This window comes from Chrysemys picta, chromosome 10 (genome assembly GCF_011386835.1).
Source record: "Chrysemys picta bellii isolate R12L10 chromosome 10, ASM1138683v2, whole genome shotgun sequence".
Lineage (NCBI taxonomy): Eukaryota > Metazoa > Chordata > Testudines > Emydidae > Chrysemys > Chrysemys picta.
Genome location: NC_088800.1, coordinates 65,533,936 through 65,559,220, shown reverse-complemented (window position 1 = coordinate 65,559,220; position 25,285 = coordinate 65,533,936). Strand labels below are relative to the sequence as shown.

General features: G+C 41.1%; 1 protein-coding gene across 1 annotated transcript in view; it reads left to right on the top strand.

Moving 5' to 3' along the window:
• The window catches only part of LOC101945417 (uncharacterized), a 185,677-nt gene that overhangs the window by 77,507 nt on the left and 82,885 nt on the right, over nucleotides 1–25,285 (top strand). The window contains exons 20-35 of the mRNA XM_042861623.2: nucleotides 2,089–2,180; nucleotides 2,409–2,578; nucleotides 4,413–4,572; nucleotides 5,206–5,285; nucleotides 7,055–7,235; nucleotides 8,689–8,844; nucleotides 10,820–10,953; nucleotides 11,659–11,817; nucleotides 14,478–14,658; nucleotides 16,080–16,291; nucleotides 17,525–17,713; nucleotides 19,793–19,932; nucleotides 21,810–21,972; nucleotides 22,085–22,171; nucleotides 24,169–24,303; nucleotides 24,834–24,953. Of these exons, the coding sequence (XP_042717557.2) occupies nucleotides 2,089–2,180; nucleotides 2,409–2,578; nucleotides 4,413–4,572; nucleotides 5,206–5,285; nucleotides 7,055–7,235; nucleotides 8,689–8,844; nucleotides 10,820–10,953; nucleotides 11,659–11,817; nucleotides 14,478–14,658; nucleotides 16,080–16,291; nucleotides 17,525–17,713; nucleotides 19,793–19,932; nucleotides 21,810–21,972; nucleotides 22,085–22,171; nucleotides 24,169–24,303; nucleotides 24,834–24,953 (2,359 nt within the window). The remainder of the gene's footprint in view (nucleotides 1–2,088; nucleotides 2,181–2,408; nucleotides 2,579–4,412; nucleotides 4,573–5,205; nucleotides 5,286–7,054; nucleotides 7,236–8,688; nucleotides 8,845–10,819; nucleotides 10,954–11,658; nucleotides 11,818–14,477; nucleotides 14,659–16,079; nucleotides 16,292–17,524; nucleotides 17,714–19,792; nucleotides 19,933–21,809; nucleotides 21,973–22,084; nucleotides 22,172–24,168; nucleotides 24,304–24,833; nucleotides 24,954–25,285) is intronic.

Here is a 25,285-nt window from a genome sequence, read left to right as displayed (position 1 = left end):
TATGTAGCAACATAACTGGGCTCATTTGGTATACCATGTTTCATGAGGTGTACCCAGCAGGTGAGTACCTGCTGACATCATTGAATGTTGGGTAAAGGATGCTTCATGTCTCAACAGCTTCCAGAAGTTAAACTGATGAATTGTTTGTGCTAATGAGGGCTAGGCTTTGTAGTATATATTTCCAGCAGTTTTCTCTTTTCTTCTTGCTTTCAGAGTTGACCAAAGTCCAAGTGGAAAATTCTGGATCAGCAAGATGGCTGAATGTGTTGACATATTATAAACCACATCTCTAGCCTCTTAGACGAGACAACAGATTTATAAAACATTTACAGCATGTGGATCATGGCTACTTTTTTTTAACCTATGTCTTGGTTTTGCACTCTGTCTTCAGGGGCTTTCACAATCATGGAAAAGTCAAGGGATAGAGCATTAATTTACTTTTGATGGGTTTTCAGCTAAAGAACAAAGCAGAATTAGAAAGCTGTAGTTCACACTGCATTGGCAGGAGGCAAATCTGTAGATGGCACAAGTATTTGGCTTATGGCAACAAATTCAGTGTAGTGCAATGTCCATCCAATTCCAAATGCACGCAACTTCTCTCTCTCCCCACAGCCAACATTTTCATCTCAGAATAATCTTAAATAATCATTTTACCATAATATTAAATCAACTTTATTTCTGTTTCTACTTTATTAACCCTTTCATGCCTATCAAGGGTAGAGTCTTTGCACACCCTAACTCCCACTGAAGTCCTGCAAGAAATTCAGGATTGGAACATAGTTGTTGGCCAGGCCATACCCTAAATTGGGGGGAGGGAGAGAAGAGAAGCCTGGAGGGCCAGGAATTATTCTAACTTGGGCTGAACTAGTTGGGGGAGGAGTTGTCCAAACAGCAGCATCTGTCCTCCCGCTTTCCAACTTCACAGTACCCGCCTTCATGGGTTTGGTGCTCCCTTGTTATGGACGGGGGTATGGCTGTGTGGATAGGGAGTGAGACCAAATGGATGGCAGCCGTTCATGGCATCATCCTTCACCTGCCATCAACTATAAGCAAGAAACACTGCTGTGCTTGTCAGCTCACAATTTAGCAAAGAGTTCTTTGTAATTTGCTGCTTTTAAATTCTCTGGACTGGTTTGCTTTTATCCCTCACTATTTTATATGCACTATGTCCCTCCTTTTCACTAGATAGGAGCTGCCTCCTTTGTACAATCTTATGGGCCTTATTCTCTGCCCACTTTCCTCAGTCTGAATTAGGAGTTACTCCACTGAAGTCAATGGAGTTGCATTGGTGTGAATCAGGGGAGAATCAGACCCTATACGATTGTTCTACTTCTAAAGAGTAAGGATTAGAACAGGGGTCGGCAACCTTTGAGAAGTGGTGTGCCAAGTCTTCATTAATTTAAGGTTTCGCGTGCCATTAAAAGGTTTTGTGTACCAGTGCGGGCAGCAGATGGAACCCCAGACCGGCAGTGGGCTGAGCCACTCAGCCCGCTGCCGGTCTGGGGTTCGGTCCGCTGGCCCCGCTCAGGTTCCATCCATCCAGGCCAGGTTCCATCCCCACTGCCTGCCAGGTTCGGCCAGCAGCGGGCTGAGTGGGGCCAGCGGCTGGTATCCTGGCTGCCTAGGAGCCGGCGGCCAGGACCCCAGGCCGGCAGCAGGCTGAGCGGGGATGGCGGCCGGGACCCCAGCTGGCAGCAGCGTGCCACTAAAAATCAGCCTGCGTGCTGCCAGTTGCCAACCCCTGGATTAGAATAAAGATTAGAGTAAGGATTGTTCTTCATCTCCTAGAGGCAAATTCACCGTTGTGCTGAGACCCATCTATGTACCACTTAAGTCCCTATTAAGGCTTAAAGTGGTGCATAAGCTTTATACAAGACTTCCACAAAGAAGAGACTTGCACTCCTAATTAATATAAACATGTAGAGACCTCAGTAGAACGTCACCTTTCTAATAATATTTTTCCACCTAGGAGAAGATGAAACAGACCTGAAAGAAAGGCAAACCAAACCAGCGCAATTATGTATAAAAACTTGTAACAGTGATTAAATAAATCACTTTTAAATGACTATTTGCATTTTTTTGTTATAGCTCCAAATTTTACCTCACAACAATGGATGGGATGGAAAATATTGAAGGTTTCCAAGACCAAATAGAAACCAAATCCTGCACTAGTGAGGAAGGTAGGCTTGTGGATATTGTATCGATCATACAGAATTAAATCCCTCTCAAATATGTACAGAGGTCTGAATCATAACAAACAGCACATTTGACACAATTGTGAGTTTCTTCTCATCCCATTACCTCAGAATAATCTACACATTAGTAATTCTCCTCAGGTAGTCTGTGTGTCCTCTTGGCTTAATCATAATGCTGTTCTAACTGAACCCAATGCTCTTGTGTTTCACCAGTGTCCAAGATTTTTGGCTGGCAGTTGTGTTCTGAAATGTCTTACCCTGGTAAAACCAGTGGCTTGCCTTTCCCATTCTCTGGACCAGCAAAAGCAGCTGTGACATTAAAGAAACAAGATAGAGGCTTGCAACTGTACCTGATGGAAGCCGCCTATAACTATACTCCTCAGGTACAATTATAGCACCTATTATTTTTGGTTTGGTAGATATATTCATTTCGAGTGTTTTAGCACATTGCGTGCTCCAGACCAGCCAGTTGCCAGCAGCTAGAGGATCCGGTTTGGCATAGAAAGAAAAAAGTTACATGGAAACTACTACCTGACACTTGTGGTGGATAATTATTATTATCCCTATATAACAGTTAGAGAACAGATAAGTTAAGTGACTGGACTAAGGTCACACAGTCAGACATTGATAGAGCTGGGGGCAGAACCCAGGCTTCCTTACTTGGTGCCCTGAGCTAACCACAAAGCAACACTGCCTCTCTTTAACCCCTTTTCTATATTTGCACAGTGCAAAATTGCCCTAAAAATCAAGCTACTTAAATCAATATGAACTGTTAATGTTAAGTGCACTTTCGCCAGTTTAAAACTTGCTGATATCAATAAGAAGCCAACTTAAACTAAGTTAATTAAGCAAGAGTTAAACAGACTTAAGTGTGTCTACTTTAGGGCTTTGCTCCAGTTTAACAAGATTAGTTTTTAAATTGATGTAGCGCTTTTTGTATGGACAAGGCCTAAGAGAGAGGATTTTCTGCACTGTGGAGAAGACAGCAAGGATTTCTGACTTTTCTAAATCTATAGACTCAAAATATTTGAGGGCTGTTTTCTGGCTGTGCTAATGTTCCAAGGTTACTGATGATATCTTCAGGAAACTGCTTCGGAAAAGTGTTTAGCTAGTTGATGCCTATGGTGGTGGAAGATATAAATCTGGGTTGGGGTGATCTCATTTGTGGATAAAACCAGGAAAAACTCTAGCCATTTGTAATTAGCTAAGTGAGGGAAGCAAAAGATGACTGGAGCATGAATTCATGGAGTAACCAAAGATGATGCAAAAAGAATTTTGGTCTGAAACAGACAGTCAAAGACACATTTTATGTCCCACCCGACAGGAAATTGTAAACAGGCCTGAGAAATTCCAGGCAAAATAGGATGTGATATTAGCAAAGCCATGTGTTGATATCTGCAGCCTGCAATGCTGTAGACACTGTAATTGAGAAAAGTACTGTGGTTTTGGGATATCCAGATCTGGGGCAGGAGAAACGCAGAGATTGACCATGTAAAATTACTGGCACAACAATGGACAGTAGAGCTTCTCTCTGATTGGCCCACAATGTTCTGAACTGGTCATGCATTTAGTACAGAATTACAGAGTCTACCATTTAAAATATCACATAAACTAGTGCCTCCAAATCTGTGTTTTCAGCAACATTTATAAAAATTATTTTTTTCATTATGATTTTAGTCCAAAACTTAGCATTCTATTGTTAAACTCTGTCCTATTAAATTCAAAGGCTTCCAGGAATAGTAGGGGGGAAACATTCTAATGCTAATTGAATGTGGCCCTAGAATGTGAAGGTACTTAAAGAAAATAGTAGAAAAGGTTTGAATGAGTTAAGCTCTATACCTGGATCATGGGTTAGAATTTTCTCAAAGTTTGGCAGGGGGCGGCACAATTTCAAGAGGCTCTGAGCTGCTGTGAAATCCTAAAGTGTTCAAATGAGAGCTCACAAGTCTATCACTGGGTGGGGACTGGAAAATTCAGCTAGTTGCAAATTAATACTATCATATGTATGAGAAACATTTGGAATAAAAGATAAAATTAAATGGGAAATGCACACCTGGAAATGGTTTATACAAGAATTATAGAAGTAGATTGGAAAAACAGTGTTAATATCCTAGCAATGGAGCCTGCTGTGATTCCTTGACGTAATTCCATATGGCCAGCTCCATTTTGTAAATACTCTGCCAATTGCAGATGTCATGATCATTTCTTTTTTTCTAGGAGGATTCTTGGATTCCAAGTGAAGTTGTCCTTCATTTCTTTATTGGGACGCCAAAGTCAGACCTGAAAAGGGATGTTGGGGTTGACCTCAATTTTAATGTCCCACAGAAAAAATTCAGAATCGAATTTATACAGCCCAAGAAAAAAATCCAAGTCGATGGTAGGTCTTTCAGCTAACAGCTAGATCCTCTGTTAGCGGCAATCAGGGGAACTCCGTTACAGTCAATGTAATTACTCCAATATACACCAGCGGAGGATCTAGCTGTAAATTTGTACGGAATTGTATGATAGCCATTCAGCTAATGTAGATGACATTATTATAGATTCTCCATTAGCTGGGGTAATTGCATCTTTGTTAATCCTAGATGCTCCCAAAAGTTCACGAGCTCACTGGGAGCCAAAAATCAGAATAAAAAAAAAATAACTGGAATTTCCTGCAGGAGGAATACTAGGTTCCGGCCAGCTTTCCTTAAGAGCCTAAGTCCCATTTTCAACATGACAGCCACTTAAGAACCTAAGTGTCACTGAAAAATGAATCAATACTTAAGTATGTAGAAGCTACGTCTCTTTTGAAAATGGGACTTAGGCTCCAAAGTCAAATGTTACCCCACCCCTCTTACTGTTTTCCTTTGCTCTGCTATTATTTGTTATTTAATTCTGTAAATGTATTATTCACAGTAATTGTGAATAACATGTTGTGATACGTTTTTACGTAAGATACAGTAAAAAATGTATTGTAGCTTTGTATGTACCAAAATAAGAAAACACCTGTGTTCTTTCCTATTTCTCTAAGGAAAACTTGAGTTATCTAAGAATTCACGAGTTGGACACCTGGAGCTGATACTAGATGACAAAGATGTCTATTACATTAAGGTACATCCTCAAAATACAAAGTTTTCAATACTAGGATGAAATAGACACAAAGAAACGGGATGAAAAAATCCCCATAGAAGGACAATAAGACCCATGTATACTGAAATAGTGTCTGAATAATCAATTACGGGAATGAGTGAGTTCTCTATTACAGGTACATCCATTCACTCGAGTAGGGCTAATACATACAGATCAGCCCTAAATTGTGTTTTTTTATAATCAAATATCCTTAAGCACCAACATATAAGCAAAAGCAATTTTGTTCCATTCAGATTTTGTCCTTACAACCACCAATAGCTGTGCACTATGAGCCTGATCCAAAGTCAGTGGGACTACTCCCATTGACTTCAGTGGGCTTTGATTTAGTAAGTGTGTATATAGTTTAAACTCCCATGTCCTCTCAGCTACTTTTGAAGAGAGCTGAGCTGTTTGGGTGATAGGTAGCTTGGAAGATTGGTAACTGAATACAGAGCCTTTGACCTCCAGCTGCTGTAGCTATTTTCATTTGTGCCCACAGCAACACTGACTAATGAACTGTCAGACTGGAGAGTTCTAATAGTGAACTCTATTTTCTGGCCCTGGTCGTCGACATAGTTCAGAGTTACAATATGTATACCGCTGCCACTGTCTCCAGGTTACAAGTTATCACTGGTGGCTTATGTGAAAAGAGTTTGGCCTTAATCTAGTTCATTGTAGTATTACTCTGAGGGCCTGATCCTCAAAGTAAAATCAAGTAGGAAGACCTCTGCACCCGCAGAGCCTACTGAAGTCTATGAGGCTCTGTGTGAGTGCAGCAGCCCATTCCCCCATGTGCTTCTGTATGCTGGATTGGGGCTTTAAACAATATTTGGCCTATTTTTCACTTGCATTTGGTGCTAAATGGATAAAGTGAAGTGATTTCTTAGAGCAGGCTTTCAGTTGCAATCACAAATTTTTACAATGGTCATGCATAATGTCTGTGACTGAACCCAGAGTTAGCTTGTCACTGGCATGAACTTTGTAGATACAGGAATATCTCAAATATTCTTCTTTTAAAGATATGGTTTGCATCATAGCTGAGAGATAAACAGGATAATTCCAATGCTAAAACTATAAAGGAAAAAAATCACGTGGGTAGAAATTTAACATTGAAATTATACTGAGATTTTTATTTCCCCACAGACTTAGACTGTAATAATTCACCTTTTTTTCATTACTTAATCGGCAACTTAGCAGCCGCATCAACGTGGGCCTGTAGTCCCAATCCTACTTAATAGTTACACATTTTTCAACAACTACAGTAGTTTGCCAACTGTTTTTCCCTACAATACAATTTCAACCCAGACATTTTGAACCTTTTTTCTCTTTAGCAGAGCAGCAAATCAAACACTAATTAACTTGCATTCTGGCCAACCAAAATAAAGTTCCAAACTGCCATCCAGTCAATGTTTTCAATAACACCATATCAAACAAATTTTGTTTTCATTTTGTGTTTCAGTTTTTCGGTCAGTCCTGCAACATGCGGTGTGTTCTCAATTCCCATTGAAGTCAGTGGGAGCGGAGAGTACCTAGCACCTCACAAGACTGGGTTCTTTGTCTTGTTTGGAAAATAAATCCACTGTCTTCTCACCCATTATTTGTCAACATTTGTCTAAATTGAAAATATAAATATTCCCTCTCCTTCTCTCACATTGGTAAGGTGCCCATCTCTAGTATCTAGTCACCAAATGCTGACTGAGTCTGTTTCTCAAAACATAATCAAACTGTATTGTTGGGTCGGGTTTTTTTAGGGAATGACGGGTTTGCAAACAGGGAGTGGAGAGCAGAGATACACAATCCAGCTGGAGGTAAAGCTGATAAAGCAAGGCAGCCCAATCGTTCTGTCAGGAAACATCACTAAGCAACTTGGCAAGAAAATGGCTTTTTCAGTGTCCCTGCATAATTTATTGAAGGATGCAGCATTTCTTTCAGGTTGGTGGACAAAGTACTTGTCACATAAATGAGTGGGATCTGGTGTCCTTGGGACTTATGCTGAGAGAGAGCATATGTTCTAGCTCCCTGGTTTTATAGGAACTAAAATCCCATTGAAATTAATTGGGATGCCTTTTAAAATATATGAGTTTGTGTAACACTTACTTACCATTGAAAAATAATAGCAGTTATACAGTAAATTAAACATCTTCCTTGAATCCCTTTGTCTGAAAAAAAAAAGTTTAAGTAGCATTAACATTTGCAAGGAGTCATTTATTTTTAAAAATTCAAATCCTATTTTCCATCATTCACTATTGTGTTAAAAACCCTGCTGCTCATAATGTGGCTAGATAAAAAGGAGAATTCATATACTGGAATAAATCAAAGATGTAACAATTAGGCTCCCTATTTTTTCCCTCTGACAAAATATCTTAGTGTGGTTGTTGTCAAACTTATTTGATCGCGCACTCCCCCTTTTTTGTGTCTGTAGTCCTTTACACACACACCCAGGTCCTGCCACCATCAGCAGCACAGAAGTAAGGGATTTCATGCTACCCTTACTTATCTGCTGCTGCTGGCGGCGGTGCTGCCTTCAGAGCTGGGCGCCTAGCCAGCTGCCGCCGCTCTCCGGCAACCCAGCTCTGAAGGCAGAGCAGCTTCTCATACCCCCTCTCTCCCCGTCCCCCCGAACACATTCCACGCACCCCAGTTTGAGAAGCTCTTAGTGGAATCTCCAAAGATCCCCTGTGGATCATGCTTGCCCTCACAGCACTGCTTCTCTCGAGAAATATTGTAGAGCTCAATATTTATTACATCATAATAAAGGAGTGGGCTAGATAAATAGGAAAAAATAAATAAAAGGAGCTGTAAAGTGGCGAAAGATGCCTTATTGACAGACCTGAAAGTGAGCTCCTGTCTTCATCTATAGCACAGGCTGTCCCAGTGGGAGCTTCCCCACATTGTCCATCTCATCCCTATTCCAGGGAGATCATCTGCAGGGTGAGAGTTCAGTCTCTGTCCCTATTTGGTCGTGAACCAGGCTGCTGATGCTACCAAAAGTGGCATTTGTTGGGGCCAGCTGCAATGTTGTTTCTTTGTAGACTCTTATCCACTGGGAATTTGGCTGAATCTACTCCTCTTTTCATGCAGACCACCTCATAGTAATGGTGTACGAATCATTGTAATCTGGGCTGATTTTGAACCAATGAGCTACTGTAGACATGAAAAACCCTATAGCCTTTGGCCAGTCCTTACCACTACCTAAAAGGACCAGTCCTGCAAGGCAGTACACTCTCTCATTGGGGGATCTGAAGGCACTTGCTATCTCACAGGACTGGGCTCTAGGGTGGCTTTTTAGAAGGTGGTGTATGTTTTTTCCCAACAATGTATCCTTTTTCTGACTGCACAGTTCTTATCGTGTGCTGCTGCATGGTAACTTCTGCTCTTTCTGTAGTATTTCTGGAGAAAAAGGTTGATGATAAACTGAGGCAGTACTCACTTGAAGGGGAGACCTACTTTCCAGGTATTCTTGGATCTCACACCATTGGCCTGCTGCAGCAACGAGGGAGCCTGTGGTCTAATGCTCTGAGAATAAAATATGGACTCCTAGGTACTGTGTAAATGACATTTATTGTTATGCTAAAGAGCAAAGCCAAAACATTAGAACTGTCTTCTGTTTACCAACTGGATAAATGCAACTCTCAGAGTTCCAAAGAAAAAAACCCAGAATAAATTTAAAAAGTGGTTTCTGCGAACATTCTCCAGTAGTTGCTTGAAAATACACTGTTTCTGCAAATATTTCCGCAGTTGCTAGAATGTTTATGAAAAGTGAACAAAACAGATGCACAAATTCAATGAATTCATTTAAAAATGAGGAAATATATCCAGAAAACGTTTTGCAGAATTTCGCCAGCTACTAGAAATGCCGAGCTATTAAATTTACTGGGCAGCCAAAGCAATCAGACAATCAAAGGAGTTCTATGGCTTTGGCTGAATAGCTATAGCAGTTGGTGCATAGAGTGCATTAAATCTTGATTGTGTGCATGCATATGGCATATTAATCCTGGGTCACGTGTAGTGGTATGACTAGCTAACGTTTTTTAGACCAGCACAGATATGGTTTACTTTGCTAAAAGTCATAATTTAGTGTCATGTTAGTTAGAATATCATTTACAGGGAAACAAATATTCTTCAACCATATTAGTAAATGGAAAGTGTTTGTGCAGTACAATGGCTATTCTGGTTTGTACAAATACCCACTGAGAGCAAATATCTTTGAGCGTGGTGCTAAAAATAAGGTTACGTACAGTGTATCCTAAGCATTCAATCATGAGTTTGGCTTAACAGTCATGCAATTTAAAAAAAAAAAGTGTTTTATTGTGTCTTCTGGTGTTTGAGTCTAAAGGGTTTGAGCGTTCAAGCTCTTCTCATCAGCCATTACTTTTTATTTAAATGAAAGCCAAGATTTTCATGTCATTGTGTGGCTTCAGGAGCTAAGCTTTTAACTAAAAATAAGAACAAAAAAACCCCAAGTATTGCGAGACCCACAATAAAATCGCAAAAGCTGGCAATCTGCTACTTGCTCAGGTTTTGAAAAGTTTTTACCCTAATAAAAATTCCACCAAAGAAATAAAATTAATGCCTGGATGTTGCTCTTACTGCTGGGATGGAGGGGGAGAGAGAAACTGCAGAAAATATGTCAGAACAAACATAAGCAGTATCTTGATTTTCCTTAAGCCAAAATCAGACTAAAGACTTGGACCGTTTTCACTTTGCCTTCTGATGTAAAACAGATGTTTCCAACTTCCTAAACTTGGAAACATCTTTTATTTTATTAGAAAATAAAATAAACAGAGGCCCAAAATCATAAATAAAATCTATAATGTGGCCCATCATTTTAGGATTTTCATTTCTAATGAAACTTGTGGGATAAATCAAAGTTTGTATGACCTAAGCCAGTCATCCCCAACCTTGATAAGCAGTTTTATCAGACTGAGACCTCGGCTAAAACAGCCTCTGCTAGATACCTTTCATTCACACTTCCATGCACTCTAACCTACTATAGCACTTGGACTGCTCCCTGGCATGTTAGACAGGCACTAGCTACACCTCTGGGCCCCATCGGAAGAGCATGGGACACCTGGATTAAAAGCTTGAAATGCTGTTACTAGTAATACATACCAGTAGCTGGGAACCTTTGATTTCAATCAGAAGAAGATTCAGAGAAGGATATTACTGAGTGCAAACTGTCAGCCCATTTAAATGAACTAAGTGTATACTTCTTTATCATCTGGTTCTTAGTTGGTTAATTAACGTTTTCATTTTCAGAGGCAAGTTCTCATGTAGAAAACACAAACCCATCATCCCTAAATACATGCTCATTGATACCGTAAGAGTGTTCTTACCTCAAGATTCTTAGGATAAAATAAATTATATTTCTGTGAAGAACCTGTTGTTATGATTACATGAAATTAAAACTATAATGCAGACTTAGGGTTATATTGATAGTTTATTCTGTATGAGTTGAATCTTTCATTTTTGAAAAGCCAAAGCATTTCCATATGTGCGTGTGTTGATTCAAACAGGAGATGCAAAAAATCTTCGGCATGAATGTAATGCAGGACAGAAAATTAAAGTGGAGACCAGTTCAAATGAAGCATACAAATTGGATTTGGGACATGAGCTTCACTGTACACAGACTCCATCCTATAACCACAAGGTAGAGAGTTCAATATGCTGCAATGTATTAGCTGTAGGGTTTCAAACACAGGGATATCCCAGAGGTCAGTTTTGGGACAATCTTTTTTTCCTTTTGTTTTAGCTTATAGCCTGTTTACCTATGATGGACTAGGGCATCAAAAATAAAAGTCACCGATTTCTGCTCTCTGTTACAGCTGTGTAAATCCAGAGTAATTCCAGTGACTTCAATTCTTATATATGCATTCATATAATTTCTGTAGAATATTTTGCATATGCTTTTTAATCCCAGTATTTACATATTAATGTATGATTTCATTGTATTTTCTGTAGTCAGCAATCCAGGAATCCTTTTAAGCATACAGAGACCATCCAAGTCATGGTTTCATCATACTTACATGTCCAGAAATTAGAAGGTTTTACCTGGATTTGTAATACTTTTCAAGTTCAGTTTGTGATGTCCTTCGGACACTAACTAACCTTCAGCTGATTAACATCTTCAAAACTCCCTGTTCTCTGAATTGTTAGGAGGCAGAGCTGAAGCTTAATAACATATAATGCTGTCTAGTTTAAATATTGAGCATTAGTTGTGATGTAACTTTTTACTATCACTTGCCTGCTACCAAGGGGTATTTCTGTAGGCAGGGCTACTAACATTCTGTATATGCACAGCACCATCTATAAGGGGGAAAAGATGACACAGGGAAATGGTGTGTTGTTTCTGCAGGTTCATTTGCGGCATGAAGAGAGTGCATCTCGGCTCTACTCCCAGCTGGAAGTCAACTATGGCAAACACTGGGATGAAATCAACAACAAGAGGAAGCTACTGATCAGCCAGACATTTAAAAATAGTTCAAGTCCATCTCAGGTCAACTACTTCATGGAGGTAATAGCATCTGCTGTTGGATAGCACCTGCGTTGCCAGGAAGTAAAGGGAAAACCGTATAAAAAAATATGAAATGAGGCATAACTTGTGCTTGTGCTCTGAAAAAGTGATTATGGTGTAGTGGTCAGCCATGTTAATCTTTCAATGACATCAAGATCAAATACATTCAGTTTGCAAACAAAAGAGATTTTCTCTAACTACCAGCTTAGCAAACTCAACCTGGGATCTGAGAGTCAAGCTGAATTCTTCCCATCTCAACCATGAACACTAATAATATAATTTTTTGGAGTTCAAAATATTCCCTCACTTACTCCTGTGGAAACAACTTGTATGCAGTAAATGGAACTTACTAAACAATTCTCTTGGAGCACGGGGAATAGAGTCCAGCCCACTCTCAACAGTTTTAGCCCTATAGACAATTTTTTTTCATTAAAGCAAACTGATGGAATACACATCAAGAATAATCTGAGTGAGATGACTCCATTGTTTGCATAGTTCTTTTTCTGAAGCATGCTTATTTTGAGGGATACCATCTCACCAAATGTTATTCATTGTGCAAAGTCAGAATGTTATGTGACAGTGACTGAACTCTTACACAAATATTACTTGAAAACTTTGTATTTCATTCATGTGATATCTTATTATTTGATGTGGGTTGTCGGATATTACTCATGCCTCTACATTAAGGGATGTCCCTTATTCAGTGTTTGGTCTGCCTGGCCTATTAAGAGTTTTAAAGGTAAAATTACAGTGTGTGGATTAGATGAACCAGATATCTAGATATGTGGAAAAAGTTCAGATCCATTTGAGACCAAGAAGTTCAAAGATGCATGAAAATTAAACCAAACATCAAGAAAACCCACTAGTTGGACTTTTTTCAAACCTCAAAAAAAGGTTCAAGCTTGATTTGGTTTGAGTTTTGTGAGGTTTTAGGTTGCTTATGCAAACTGATTTGCCAGTCCTAATAAAGCTTACCTTGTGCACAAGATGCTGCAGTGGGATCTGTAATGTTAGCAATCAAACACAAGAAGGGACCCAGAGCATATAGTATTTAGGTAGAAGTTTTTTTGTAGAATTACAATAGCTAGACTATATTACAAAACTGTCTCTCTTGATTCCTCCAGACATAAACTGTGGGATCAGAAAAATGTTTCCCCAGTAATGTAGTAGAGAATAATTAGATGCATTATGGTAAGTTTGTGCCTTCCTTTGAAGCATACAGTATTGAGTGCTGGAAGAGAGAGAATAATGTGTCACATGGCAATTCCTGTGTTACTCATGTCCTGTCTGGATTTGTAATGGATCTTTACAGAAACTATGCATATAAACTTCTATATTAGTTCTTAGGGAGACTGTAACAGGAAACACTCACCTCTTCAGTGCCTCTTGCTGCTGCATGCAGTTACTCTAGTCCTTTTCCTGCTCCTAGCGCCCTCTATAGGTTCTTGGCTTAGCTTGACAGAGCTTCAGTGGCTGGAGGCCTTGTGTGTCTCAAACCTCCAACCAAGTCACAGAGTTCAAAAGGAACCCTTCTGTGGTAGCAAAAGTCCAATAAAACCATCTACCTGCCTTCACCAGGCTCTTCAAACTCAGCTCTGGGGCCTTTACATTTAGCCCTTCACTCAGGCTTCCAAACAAACCTTGTCCCCTTCTTGGGGTTTACAGCACTTTGTCAATGTGGGAACCCAGGCCTGCTCACTGCTACGGATTCCAACTCAGAGACCTTATAAACAGCAGCTACATCCCACTCACTTCCATTTATTGCTGCTATTTCCCTGCGCCTCTTCCCACCTGGCCCTTTTATTTTCACCCCATATCTCACAGTTACAGTTCTCAGGTCCTCTCCCTCCCAACTGAAGCAAATTCAGCCAAAACCAAACTTTGATTATCCCTCAAGCACCATTGGCCAGAGAGGAGCACTCTGCCTTGCTCCTCTGGTCCCAGCCAGGAACTACCTGCTAATGATTTGCAGCTCCTTTTATCTGAGCCTGCTGGGATTCGCTGCTTCTGTGCAGCCTCTCTAGGCAGGCCTCCTTTCCTGGGGGGAGGTGTAGTAGGACCACGGAGCCTCTGGCAGTGCACCACAAAGGCAAGGTACACCCCATCACAGGGGCACAGATTTTACAAATCTTCTCAGGCAGTAGCTGCACATGAAAACAAACGCTGTTGTTTTAGAATAGATGGTGACCTTTCCATGTAGCCTCTATCTGAACTATCATAACGTATACTGTATATTTCAATATTGTTTTAGAGCATAGATTTTTCCTGAGACACCAGCACCAAGTAACATGAAATTATTATCAGGACTTTTTAAAAATGACTAAGGAGCTGATCCAAAGCCAATTGAAGTCAATGGGAGTTTTTCCATAAAATTCAATTGGAAGTTTTTCCATCAACTTCAGTGGGTTTTGGATCAGGTTGTAAATGCATAATTAACCATATATAATATTTATACATTCTATGTATAAAAATGCGATACATAGAATGTCTGTAACAGGTCTAAGGAACTTTGAACAGCTATAAAATGAAATTACAAATGTGCAAAGCAGAACTGCTTGACCTCGCTGAATCTAAACCCAAGTGAATGTTCTGTTGGTCTTGATGGTCCAGATGATGAGAAATGCTTCTAATTTTAATCAGAATTCATTGTTGTTTTCCAGTTTACCATGCAAGTCCCAGAAAAGCAGGTGAATTACAGAACCCAGCTGCAGCACTCGCGTACCTCTCAGGGCCGTTCGGAGAGTAGCACCAACTTTAAGGTGCAGTATAATGACCGCATGCCATTTGTGGCAGGACTGCAGTGGAAAGATACATCCAGAAATTACCTTAGGAAGTGGGAAGGTGAAGTACCACTAAAAGTTTCCAACCTCTGACTTGAAAAGCAGTCATAAAGGTGCTCCTAGTATTTTTATGACTTAGTCGTAGAGAGTTATTGTGTAAGCTAATGGTGAGACACTTTCTAGAGGCAGATATCTCCAGATATGGATTAAATACATTAAGGGATTATTTATTCTCAAAGGAGCCACATTTTGAATTGTTTGCCCTAGCAGATACTGACTGGATCTACGTTATTGACGTTCAAGAGAGGAAAAAATAAGAGGTGACAGTGACTTGAATATCAAGGGTATCTCAGGCTATAAGTCAAACACTTATCTATAGTAATTCATTTCAGTGTGTGTGTGTGTGTGTGTGTGTGTGTGTGTGTGTATCAATATCTTTGTGTATGAATGTTTAAAACCCCACATTTATGTCAAGGAAATTTTGTTTTAGTAAGGAGAACAAGAACTAGGCCTTTATTATTATATTCTGTATCTTGCCTTTCCAGAGTTGCTTGGAAAGTGGGAGTTGTATTGATTTACTTACTTCATTGTTGTCTGTAAAAAAAAAAAAAAATCTCTATTTTCTGATATTTATTGATCAACCCAACTGGGTCAAATTCCACCCTAACTTACACTCCATTGACTTCAGTGAGGTTACGCATTGTGTAGTATTTGGGTAGTATTTGGCTCAATCTGTGTACTGGCCCTTAAGAGCTACATTTCCAAAGTCGATCTGTACCAAACTCACTTGTGTGTGCCCACATGGACATTTTGTAGCAAATTGAGTAGTCTGATGTAAAGATCCAAGTTCACCCAAGGGTATTTCCATTGATTTCAGTTGAATTACACCAGTGTTTAATTTGATCCCTAACAAGATACTTTTTGATGTTTTCTTTTGAAGGTTTGCAATGTCTGGTCATAAATGTCATTTGACATGGCACATATTTATCTGAGATTTACCTGAACATATCACAAGCTGTGAATGGCATTAATCTGATGAATCTTTAGATAAAATTTCAAGGTCCTAACATCTAATTATAAACAATAATAATTGACAGAGTCCTGAAAGAGCTCTCACTATAAACCTTGTTCAAAATTCACCTTCTGCCTTTATATGTGCAGTCCTGTTGGCTTTGATGGGACTAATCATGTGCATAAAGGCTCCAGAATCACTTACTGTGTGAATAAAGATTGTGCACATGGTGGCAGATCATTCAGTGGAATCCAGGGCCTTTGCCGTGTAACCACTAGGCGACATTTTGTCCCATCATTAATGGGCCTTCAGTAGTGCAGCACACATGGTTCATAAGATCAAAGACCTTTACAGTATACCAACCCATTTTAGCCTCAGTCTAAGTCAATTTTGTTGTAAGTTTAGAAGTCACGTAGCACAAGACCTAACATTTCAACCAGCTTTACTACAACCTGTTAATTTGCTTTCAGGTGAATTAAACATGGATACCCCATGGCTATATCTGTATGTGGCTCACAAACTACACCAACCTGAGCGATCTGCTTATCTGTCTACAATGGAGCTAACAGCTGGGAAAGCCCTTTCCATCAAGAACCTGGTGGTGGAAATGTTTTGTAAAGACAAAGGCAATGAAAAAGAAGGGAAAATTCACATCTATACACCAACTACTACCTACCTGCGGGTTAGTAACTCATTGCTTCCTTTCGTAGTGCCCAGCATGGATGGATATCATACAGCAGTAGTTATACAGCAGTTCTCAGCACACAGCGTGCAGTGATTTTTGTGTGTGACTCTACCAGACAGTGTCTTGAAATGCATATGTTCATCGGTTTCCTGGGCTTGTATAATGTGCTGTTCATCCTCACCCTGGCATCTTGTTAGGCCTCTCTATCCCCCACCTTGCAGTGCAAGCATAGTCGATACCTCCTAACCAGTTATGAAAAATGTGGTGCATGCTAGCTGTGCATGCATATGCAGCACATCTCTCCTGAGGGTGACATTCATCCTTCCCTGCACAAAGCATTTGGGGGATGGAGTTCCACCCTTTCACTAATCCAGCCTATGACCCCCCCCCCCTGTTTCTTCAAAGCTTTTGGGCCACTGGATGTGTGGCACTTCTAATATCTGACATTCAGAACAGATTTTAACCAAAGACACCGAGTCTACTGATTCTAGGACTGATTCTAATTTCACTAACACAACTGTGGTCTATACAGGTTCTAATACCACGATCATCACCCCATAGTTTCTGAGCACCTCTCAGGTGTGCATTAAACAACAGAACTAACATCTGCCACTAGACACTAGATTTTCCCTGGAGTAACTCCATATGTTTTGATGTAGTTTGGGTATCCCTGTGCAAGTGAGATCAGAATCAGGATCTTTCCGTTTGAAAAGTCAGTCCTCTTTATAGCATACATTATTCAGAATTAAAACTGTAGGTCAGGGTTTAAGAGAAAGCAGCCGTCAGCTGAAATGTCTTTCATGCTGCGACAAACCCGCAATTCAGGTTACTTTAGGGTGTTCCTTTATTTTGAGTCCCACCCTTTCCCCATTAGATCTCTGTTGGTCTAGTCCCAGTTGAGGATTGTTGGAAAGAAAAAATTGGCTTACTTGTTAATTTCTTTGAAGATGTCCAGCCATCTATCCCTCCCTTGTTTGGGTGGAACATAAAATAAAAAGAACAAAGATAGATATTGACCTCCTCGTGGGAATTATAACACCCTGAAAGTGAGATTAATGTCTTTACAATGGAAATGCTGGCAACTTAACTCTAATAGATGCTGTTATAATCATCATGGAGCTTTCTGTCCAAGGAAACTCCTTCCATTCATTTCTCTGCTGTACTGCAGAGAAAAAAGGATCCTACCTGCTGTAACTTAACAGGTCCAAAATATTTATCTTTGTCTTTCAGGCATCCACAGTCAATCACCTTGAGAGGAATGTTCTGCATAGCTACAGTGAAGTGGTATCAGTGTGGAACCAGCTCGTGAGGAATGAGATTCATTTGGAGAATAGCGAGGAAGCCAAGTTTCTTTGCTTTAAGATAAAGAGTACAAAGCAAGAATTTAATTTGTCAGCTGACTATTTACACCTGCAGGGGGTAAGATGGTTGTATAAATGTTAACTTTTCTGGATCTGGGGCTGTATCTTGCTGGTGTAGCCAAATGAGGAGCATCATGTATTTATTAGACTTCAATCTTGCACATCGGTAGTTAGCTTTTTTTATCCTTTTACGTTGTTGGCATGCTATGAGAAATGCTGAAATGTAAAACTGAGGTTTTTTAAAAAAACACTTTATGTAGGCTAAAGAAATCCGTCATCACTACTAGATTTTTCTCCTTCATTTTTATGGTGTTCTTAAGTTTGAGTTCTTCTCTCAGCTCTTAGAGGCCAGTGGCACACACTGGGTGCTAAGGGATGCTGTGTTCCTAGAAAACGTGAAAGCCTAAATATGCGGGTGTGTGATTTGTGCAGACACTATTGCTAAATACTTTGAACTATCAGGTACCATGCCTGCATGTAGGATAACAGAAGAGCTATACAAATTATGGATTTCTGGCCATTCTGAAATATGGAGGGGGGAAAAATTGTTCCAGTCGACCTAAAAATGAAAATTTCAAAAATTTTCAGTGACTCAAAAACCAAAATTCATTTTGGGTCAAACAGAATATTGTTTTGATTTTGATCTTTTTTCTTTAAAAAATAAAATTAAAGGTAATTTCAAAAAGAAGTGGTTTTAAATTGAAAAGTTTAGTTTCAAAAATATCAAAACAAAATGTTTTGACCTTTTTAGAATTTTGAGTTTGGGTTTTTTTACTGCAATGATTTGTGGCAATCAACATTAATTCCCAAAAAATGTTTTCTTTGACCCAAATCTGCAGGTTTTGCCAAAAAAAAGTTTTGGTTAAAACATTTCACATAGCTCTAGATAGCAGTAACTGGTTTCATGCACCACCACTTGCTCTTCAGTTTACCCAATATCAGAAACTAGCCTTTAATATGCAAACAACAGTGCTGTTTGAGGCTAGATTTACTTTGCTTGGTATCTACAGTGCATGGCAGATAATCAACAGCCTGTCCTCTAAAAAGATACTTTGACTAGCTCAGGATACCATATGGTTTAAAAAAACAACTCTGTTCCATTCACGGTACTCAGATGCCTCGCAAATCAAACCAGCTCAACTGAAATGTGAAACTGACCTTAAAATACAATAATTTATCTAAAACATGAGCATTATGTCCCTGCAGAAATACAAATGCAACTCCTGTCCTGTAATTTGCACTTGTGCTTCATGTTTGTATTTCCACAAAGATAACTCCTTTTGCTCTTCACAGAAAGGAACAGGTTTTAATCTGTTGCAGCCGGATGGCTCTTTTAAATGGAATCTTGTGCAGTATTGAATGCATGCATATTCTGCAACTACTGTGCATTCAAGTTTTAGGACTCATACACAGTAGGCAGCAAATTCAGAGTTTTGATGCTTGCGTTGCTTTTACAAGACACTGTGTCCTAAATTTAATCACTATTGTAAGCCCGATCTTGTGAAGAGTCGAGCTCAGATAGAGTCAGTGCTGTTCAGCATCTTGCAGGATTGATCCTTATTGCCTCCAGTATTATTATGATATAAAAGCAAGACTTTCAAATTTACTTTGATTTTTTTTAAATCATACATAAAAATATTTGTACTTTATGGTATTTTTGGGTTACTTTGCTGTACAATGGCCATACGTTTCGTAGCAATTACCTCTCATTTTTGCCCAATGTTTTGCTGCACAAATGTGATGAGCATCTCCAATGAAAAACAATAACAGCCATTTATTTATTAATAACAGTTAATTTATCAAAAACAGTTAATTTAAGGTCTGATCCTGCTGAAGTCATTGGTTCAGATCTTAACATCACTTAAACTGGTGTAAATTGGGAGTAGCTCCAGTGAAGTCACTGGAGTTATACCAGTGTTGAAATTGGTGTAAATAAGATCAGAATTGGGCCATTGGGAGCTTTGTTGTTGGCTTTATGGGGAGCAGGAATGGACTTGTCCTGTAAGACAACAACCTCACTGCAGCCTGGTTCACTCTGTGGTTTGTGACTAGTCACTTCTACACCACGGGTCCAGCAAATCTGACTCAACTCTCCTCTCTCAATGCTACCCTGATTCTCCTGCTACTTGGACTGCAGCCTAAAAAGACTAACCTCTCCATGAAGGCTCTATGGACAGACCATAAGAGTCTGCCAGTTGTGTTGCAGCTTGAGGGTCAGATAGAAGAGCTGAAGAAAGATAAGATGTTCTACCAGAAACGTGGAACCATCCATATCAGGTGTCGTCACTTTTTTTCATATCTTCACAGAATGTTTTACCTTAAATTTTAATGTGAGTTTTAGTGCTCCTGTGAAAGGTGCTGGGCTTGACAAGACTGAAGTCCCCATTCTGCCTATATGCCTAACTTCGCACTACATAGACTGAGTCTTTGTATCCATTCTCTGGTGAGACTATTAACAAGGGTGCTAATTGCAATAGCTAATTTTGTAATATGGACATCTGTTCATTAGGAACTCTACAGAGAGCATCAGCTCATTTCACAAAGACCACAGAAAAGTCACAAGATGGTCAGACTTTCAGATGGTGACGGTTCTAACACCTATAATCAATTTCTTGAGCCATGTAGGTGCCTATTTTTCTCCCATTTCCTAGGGAACAATACGACTGCCTTAATGTCAAATATATCCCCCCTAAAACATGTCGTTTTAGTTTGGGAATGTGTTTCATTTACTCCTGGGAAGGAATTTACGGTCTCTTGATTTTGGCCAACTCTAGAATCTGCCCCTTGACGTGTCATTACTGAAATTTCAGTAATTTCAGGGACCCTACAGAAATTCAGGGCTTGAGTCGGTGGGCTGTTGCCCATCCCCAGAGAGGTGCTGAGCATTCTCAATGTCCAGGAAGGTCAGGAGGAGCTACAATTACCCAGGATCCCTTAGGAGCTGCCAAACGTTTGTATAAGAGGCTGTTTAAGTAGTGGAAAAACTACACGAATGAAAAATGAGGAATGATGTCAGCTGTCCTGCTGTGCGTGAACTTAGTCCAGTGTGAGATTATAAAAGTGAATGTCTCCTTCCTAAGCTTTCAGCTAAATCTATTCAGAGAAGTCTATAAAATGCTGCAGCTAAGTAATAAACGACGCCCTGGGCTGAGGATTAGCTGAACATCTGTTTCCTGGGGCACCCAAATTAGTTCAGTGAATTCGATGCAAGTTGTATTGTTTCTACAGAGTACAAAAAATGTACTTGTTAGCTGAGATTTTCAAAGTTGTCTGAAGGATAAGGGAGGGTCAGTTCCCATTAGAAATCAATGGGAATTGTGCATCCATATCTTCCCGGAGTCTTTGACAGTCACACACTTCAGCTGCAAGATACATAAAGTCCCTGTGTGAGTGATACATGAGGCCTCGTTAACACTGACTCCCCACTTGGTAAGGCAACTCCCATCTTTTCATGTGCTGTATATTTATACCTGCTTATTGTATTTTTCACTCCATGCATCTGATGAAGTGGGGTCTAGCCTAGAAAAGCTTATGCCCAAATAAATGTTAGTCTCTAAGGTGCCACAAGGACTCCTCATTGTTTCAGGGGGGTAGCTGATACAGACTAACACAGCTACCCCCCTGAAACATGAGGCACTGATTCAGGTGCTCTGTGCCTGTCCTTCGTATACCCATAGAACCCAACATCATTTCAGTTACTTTAAGTGCTAGAAGATGTTGGGTATGTTATGTGGTCTAGGGTAGGAATTTTCCATCAGAAATGCTGGCTAATGTGTAACGCTATTATTATGTATTATTATTTATTCTTTGTATTCCCATACACCTGGGAGCCCTGGTCATGGATCAGGAGCCCAATGCGCTAGGTTCTGAACATATACAAAACTCCCAAAAGCTTACATTCTGAACTAGTATGAAACTCTAATAGTATGTGTCCTTCTAGCATGTTCATACAGGTACCATTCTCAAACCTTTCTTTTCCCTTCTTGATCCTTCCTGTAACTTTTCAACCTTTCATGTAGGCTTGCTTTGTTTCAATAATTGACACTAGAGATGTTTGCAATTGAAAGTCTAGGAGTTTCAGCTGAAGAAAGAAACTGTTTTTTTTTTCCTCTGTGGTTTTACCTTAAAATCTTTACTTTTTTGTTTTGTCCCAGACATCCATTTAAACTGCCCATTCCCCAGAGCTTCCTTCTCCAGGAGACATTTACTGTAGACAAAAAGCAAAAACACTACTTCTTGGAGACTAAAATTTTGATAAATGGGCTGGATGAATCAGTTCAAACCTTTACACTTGGCTACCAAGCTGAACATCCCTATGTGAGTGATACCTGATGTGAGAATTTGCCTGTAACTTCAGATAGTGACATAGTCAGAAAATAAACAGGTTACTGTAACTCACGTCTCTGGCTTTTGTTCCTCATTTTTTTAGATTTGTGCTGGCTTAGCTCATCCTTATAACAGCAAGATTTTCCCCAAAAATGTCGAACTATGTGCCTTAACCCGATGTCACCAAAGTGTAAGTAAACTTTATGTTAAGATTAATCCATGAGAAAGGCTCCATTACATGTCTGTATAACACAGCAATTTAAGATCTACCAGATCTAGTTAGAAGTTTGGTTGGTTTTGCCAATTTGCTCACAGCATCTACCAGAATATAGGCGGGGAAGCTGAAGTACGAAGTGAATTGCTGTGGGAGCAGTGGCATAGCCATGTGGACGGAACAGGGGGAGCAATAAAAAAAAAAAAAGGCGCCACCAGCTGCAGCGCTTTTACTGACCCGGCAGCGCTCCGGGTCTTCAGCGGCAGGCCCTTCACTCGCTCCAAGTTTCTTCGGCGGCACTGAAGGTCCCGCCGCCAAAGACCCAGAGGGTCTGGGAGGCAGGAGCTGTGGGGGGCACTTTTGGGGGCCCGCAGGCCCAGAGTGGCCCAGGGGATTAGCAGGAGACGGGGAGCAGCCTGCTCTGCTTCCAGGGCCGGCTCCAGGCACCAGCCAAGCAAGCTCGTGCTTGGGGCAGCAGATTTTAAGGGGTGGCATTCCGTCCAATCCTAGGGCGGCACAGCTGCCCTATTTATTTATTTTTTTGCTTTGCTTCCAGGTCCAGCTGCCCTATGCCCGGGGGGGGGGGGGGGTTTGGCTTTGCCTCCAGGTTCGGCCACCCTGGGGTTTGGGGTTTTTTTTGTTTTGCTTCCGGGTCCAGCCGCCCTGTACCCTGGGTTTTTTTGGGTTTTTTGCTTTGCCTCTGGGTCCGGCTGCCCTGCGCCCTGAGTTGTTGTTTTTTTTTTTTTTTTTTTTGTGGCTTTGCCTTCGGGTCCAGCTGCCCTGCGCCCTGTTTTTTTTGGGGGGGGGGCAGCAAAAAAGTCAGAGCCGGCCCTGTCCACTTCCCTTGCCCCAGACCCAGCCGTGTCGCTCAGGGGAGGAGGCTTGGGGGTAGGGATCCCCCCATGCACTCACCAGCAGCGGCAGAAGTAGAGCAGCCCGACCCTAGCCAGCTCTACTCCGTCAACTCCCAGCCACGGCACTCTGCTTCCCGCCACCGGTGAGTGCAGGGGAGGGGGGACCTTTCCCCAGCAACACGGCTGGGGTAGGGGCAGGGGCAAGGGAAGCGGAACAGACTGGGGCCGCGTTGCTCCGCTTCCCGCCGCCGGTGAGTGCAGGGGGGCATCCTTTCCCCAACCTCCCCGCACTCACCAGTGGCGGGAAGCGGAGCACCGCGGCTGGGAGCTGGCGGAGTGGAGCAGGCTGGGGCCACATTGCTCCACTTCCCGCGCTGCTGTCGGTGAGTGCCCCAGCCCTAGCAGCCTTCCTGGGCTCCGCCGCGCCCGGCAGCTTCGTCCCCTTCCCGGCCACCGCGCTCGTGATCCTGCCCCTGCCCATGGCTCCCGAACCCTGCCCTGCTCCCCGCGCAGTTCCAGCCCTGCGCTGACCTCGCCCCGCTCTCGCTGCCGGCCACTAGGATTTTCAATCCAAGCCGCCCACCGCTAGGCACCATGGGAACGCCCTCTTCCGCCCGGTTTAAAGGGACAGGCGCGCCCGCTGCACTGCGAGCTGACAGCCGCGAGCAAGGAGGCGCTTCCAGAACACAAGATCTCAGCCCGTAACGTCATCCCCGTGTGAGTGTAAAAATTAAAAAGGCACCACTTTTGTGGAATGTGCTCAGTGGGGGAGCGGCCGCTCCCCCTGCTCCCCCCCTAGCTACGCCACTGTGTGGGAGGCGTCTCCTCCGTGTTAGAGGAACAGGTATATTCTGAGTAAATTAATGTTAAGCATTATTATTTATTATTAAGAATTTGCATTGGGAAGCAGGAGGTTGTAAGTTCAAATCCTGGCCTTGGGCAAGTCATTTCACCTTTATTACCAAAATTAGTTTACTTTTCTTATGCTGCTCAGCAAGTTTCTTCAGAGTCATAATGCAACAGCTCCCTACTAACGGGATATCGCTCACATTTCATAATAAGTCGGGCTAATATTCTGCTTGATTTGCTAATTCTAACAACTCAAATCTCAACACACAGGCAAAGCATGAGATTGAAGCTATTCTGAAAGTCAATAAGAAAGATGCCGTCAGGCTTCTGGGCAAGTACCAGAACAAATCCAGTGAGACGCATTTCAGACATCTCTTAAACATGGACATGACTCACTCGTTCCAGGTATTTGCACTGATACTGACACCTTCCGTACTTACTAAGAACAATTATTTCCTCCCAACCAAGATACAGTTTCCCCTTTCTTTGTGTCTCTTCCCTTCTGCTATTCAGTAATCTCTCAATGTACATTCCATTGTTTTTCTTTAACATTCTTTTGGTTTGGAGAGTTCTAGTTAATATTCATTTTTTTCTGTGTTTACACAGGATATAGCACCATGGGATTCTGGTCCATGACTGAGGCTCCTAGGTGCTACCACAATACAGATAATTAATAATAGTAATTAAGAATCTGACTGGGGGAGCTAAAATATACTGATCATTTGTTTTTTTTAATTGTAATATTTAGGAGGTTTTTTTCAACCAGGGAAGGGGTCATTGTATGTATTGAGTAAAAGTTTTGTCTACACACACACACACACACATATATACACACACACACACACTTACTTTGCAGTAAACGTATGGATAGAAATGATGAAAGTTAACTTTTATAAAAACAGTCATTATGCACAAATTGTGTTTTACTTGAACAGCTCAAGTTTCCACAAGCACTGGCCCTGAATGGAGAACTCTTTTCTGCGCAAACCAAACTGGAAGTCTTTGACTATGGTGTGAATATAAAAGCCACCATCAACAGAAATGATTCTTCACAGGTCAGGTTCCTATTTATTGTTGTTCCATTGTATGAACTGGAGTTATTGTGATGCACCTGCTTATTAATTCACTCCTGTGAAGGGTGAGCATAAAACCAGTGTGTTGCTCATGACCTCAAGGTCTTGTATTGGCTCTTTCCATAGGAGTGAATTTAACTGTCTGAAAAGTTTATATGGCCTGGTTTAACTTTGTACAATAAATTCCTGGGGAACAGCATTCAGGGAGGGGAGCACAACATTCAGAAGGCCATGCAGTTCATGGGGAGTCAGATGAGTCTTGTTGTGGAGATGGAGAAACCCAGAGCACCTAGCTAGGTTTCTGTGGTTAGATT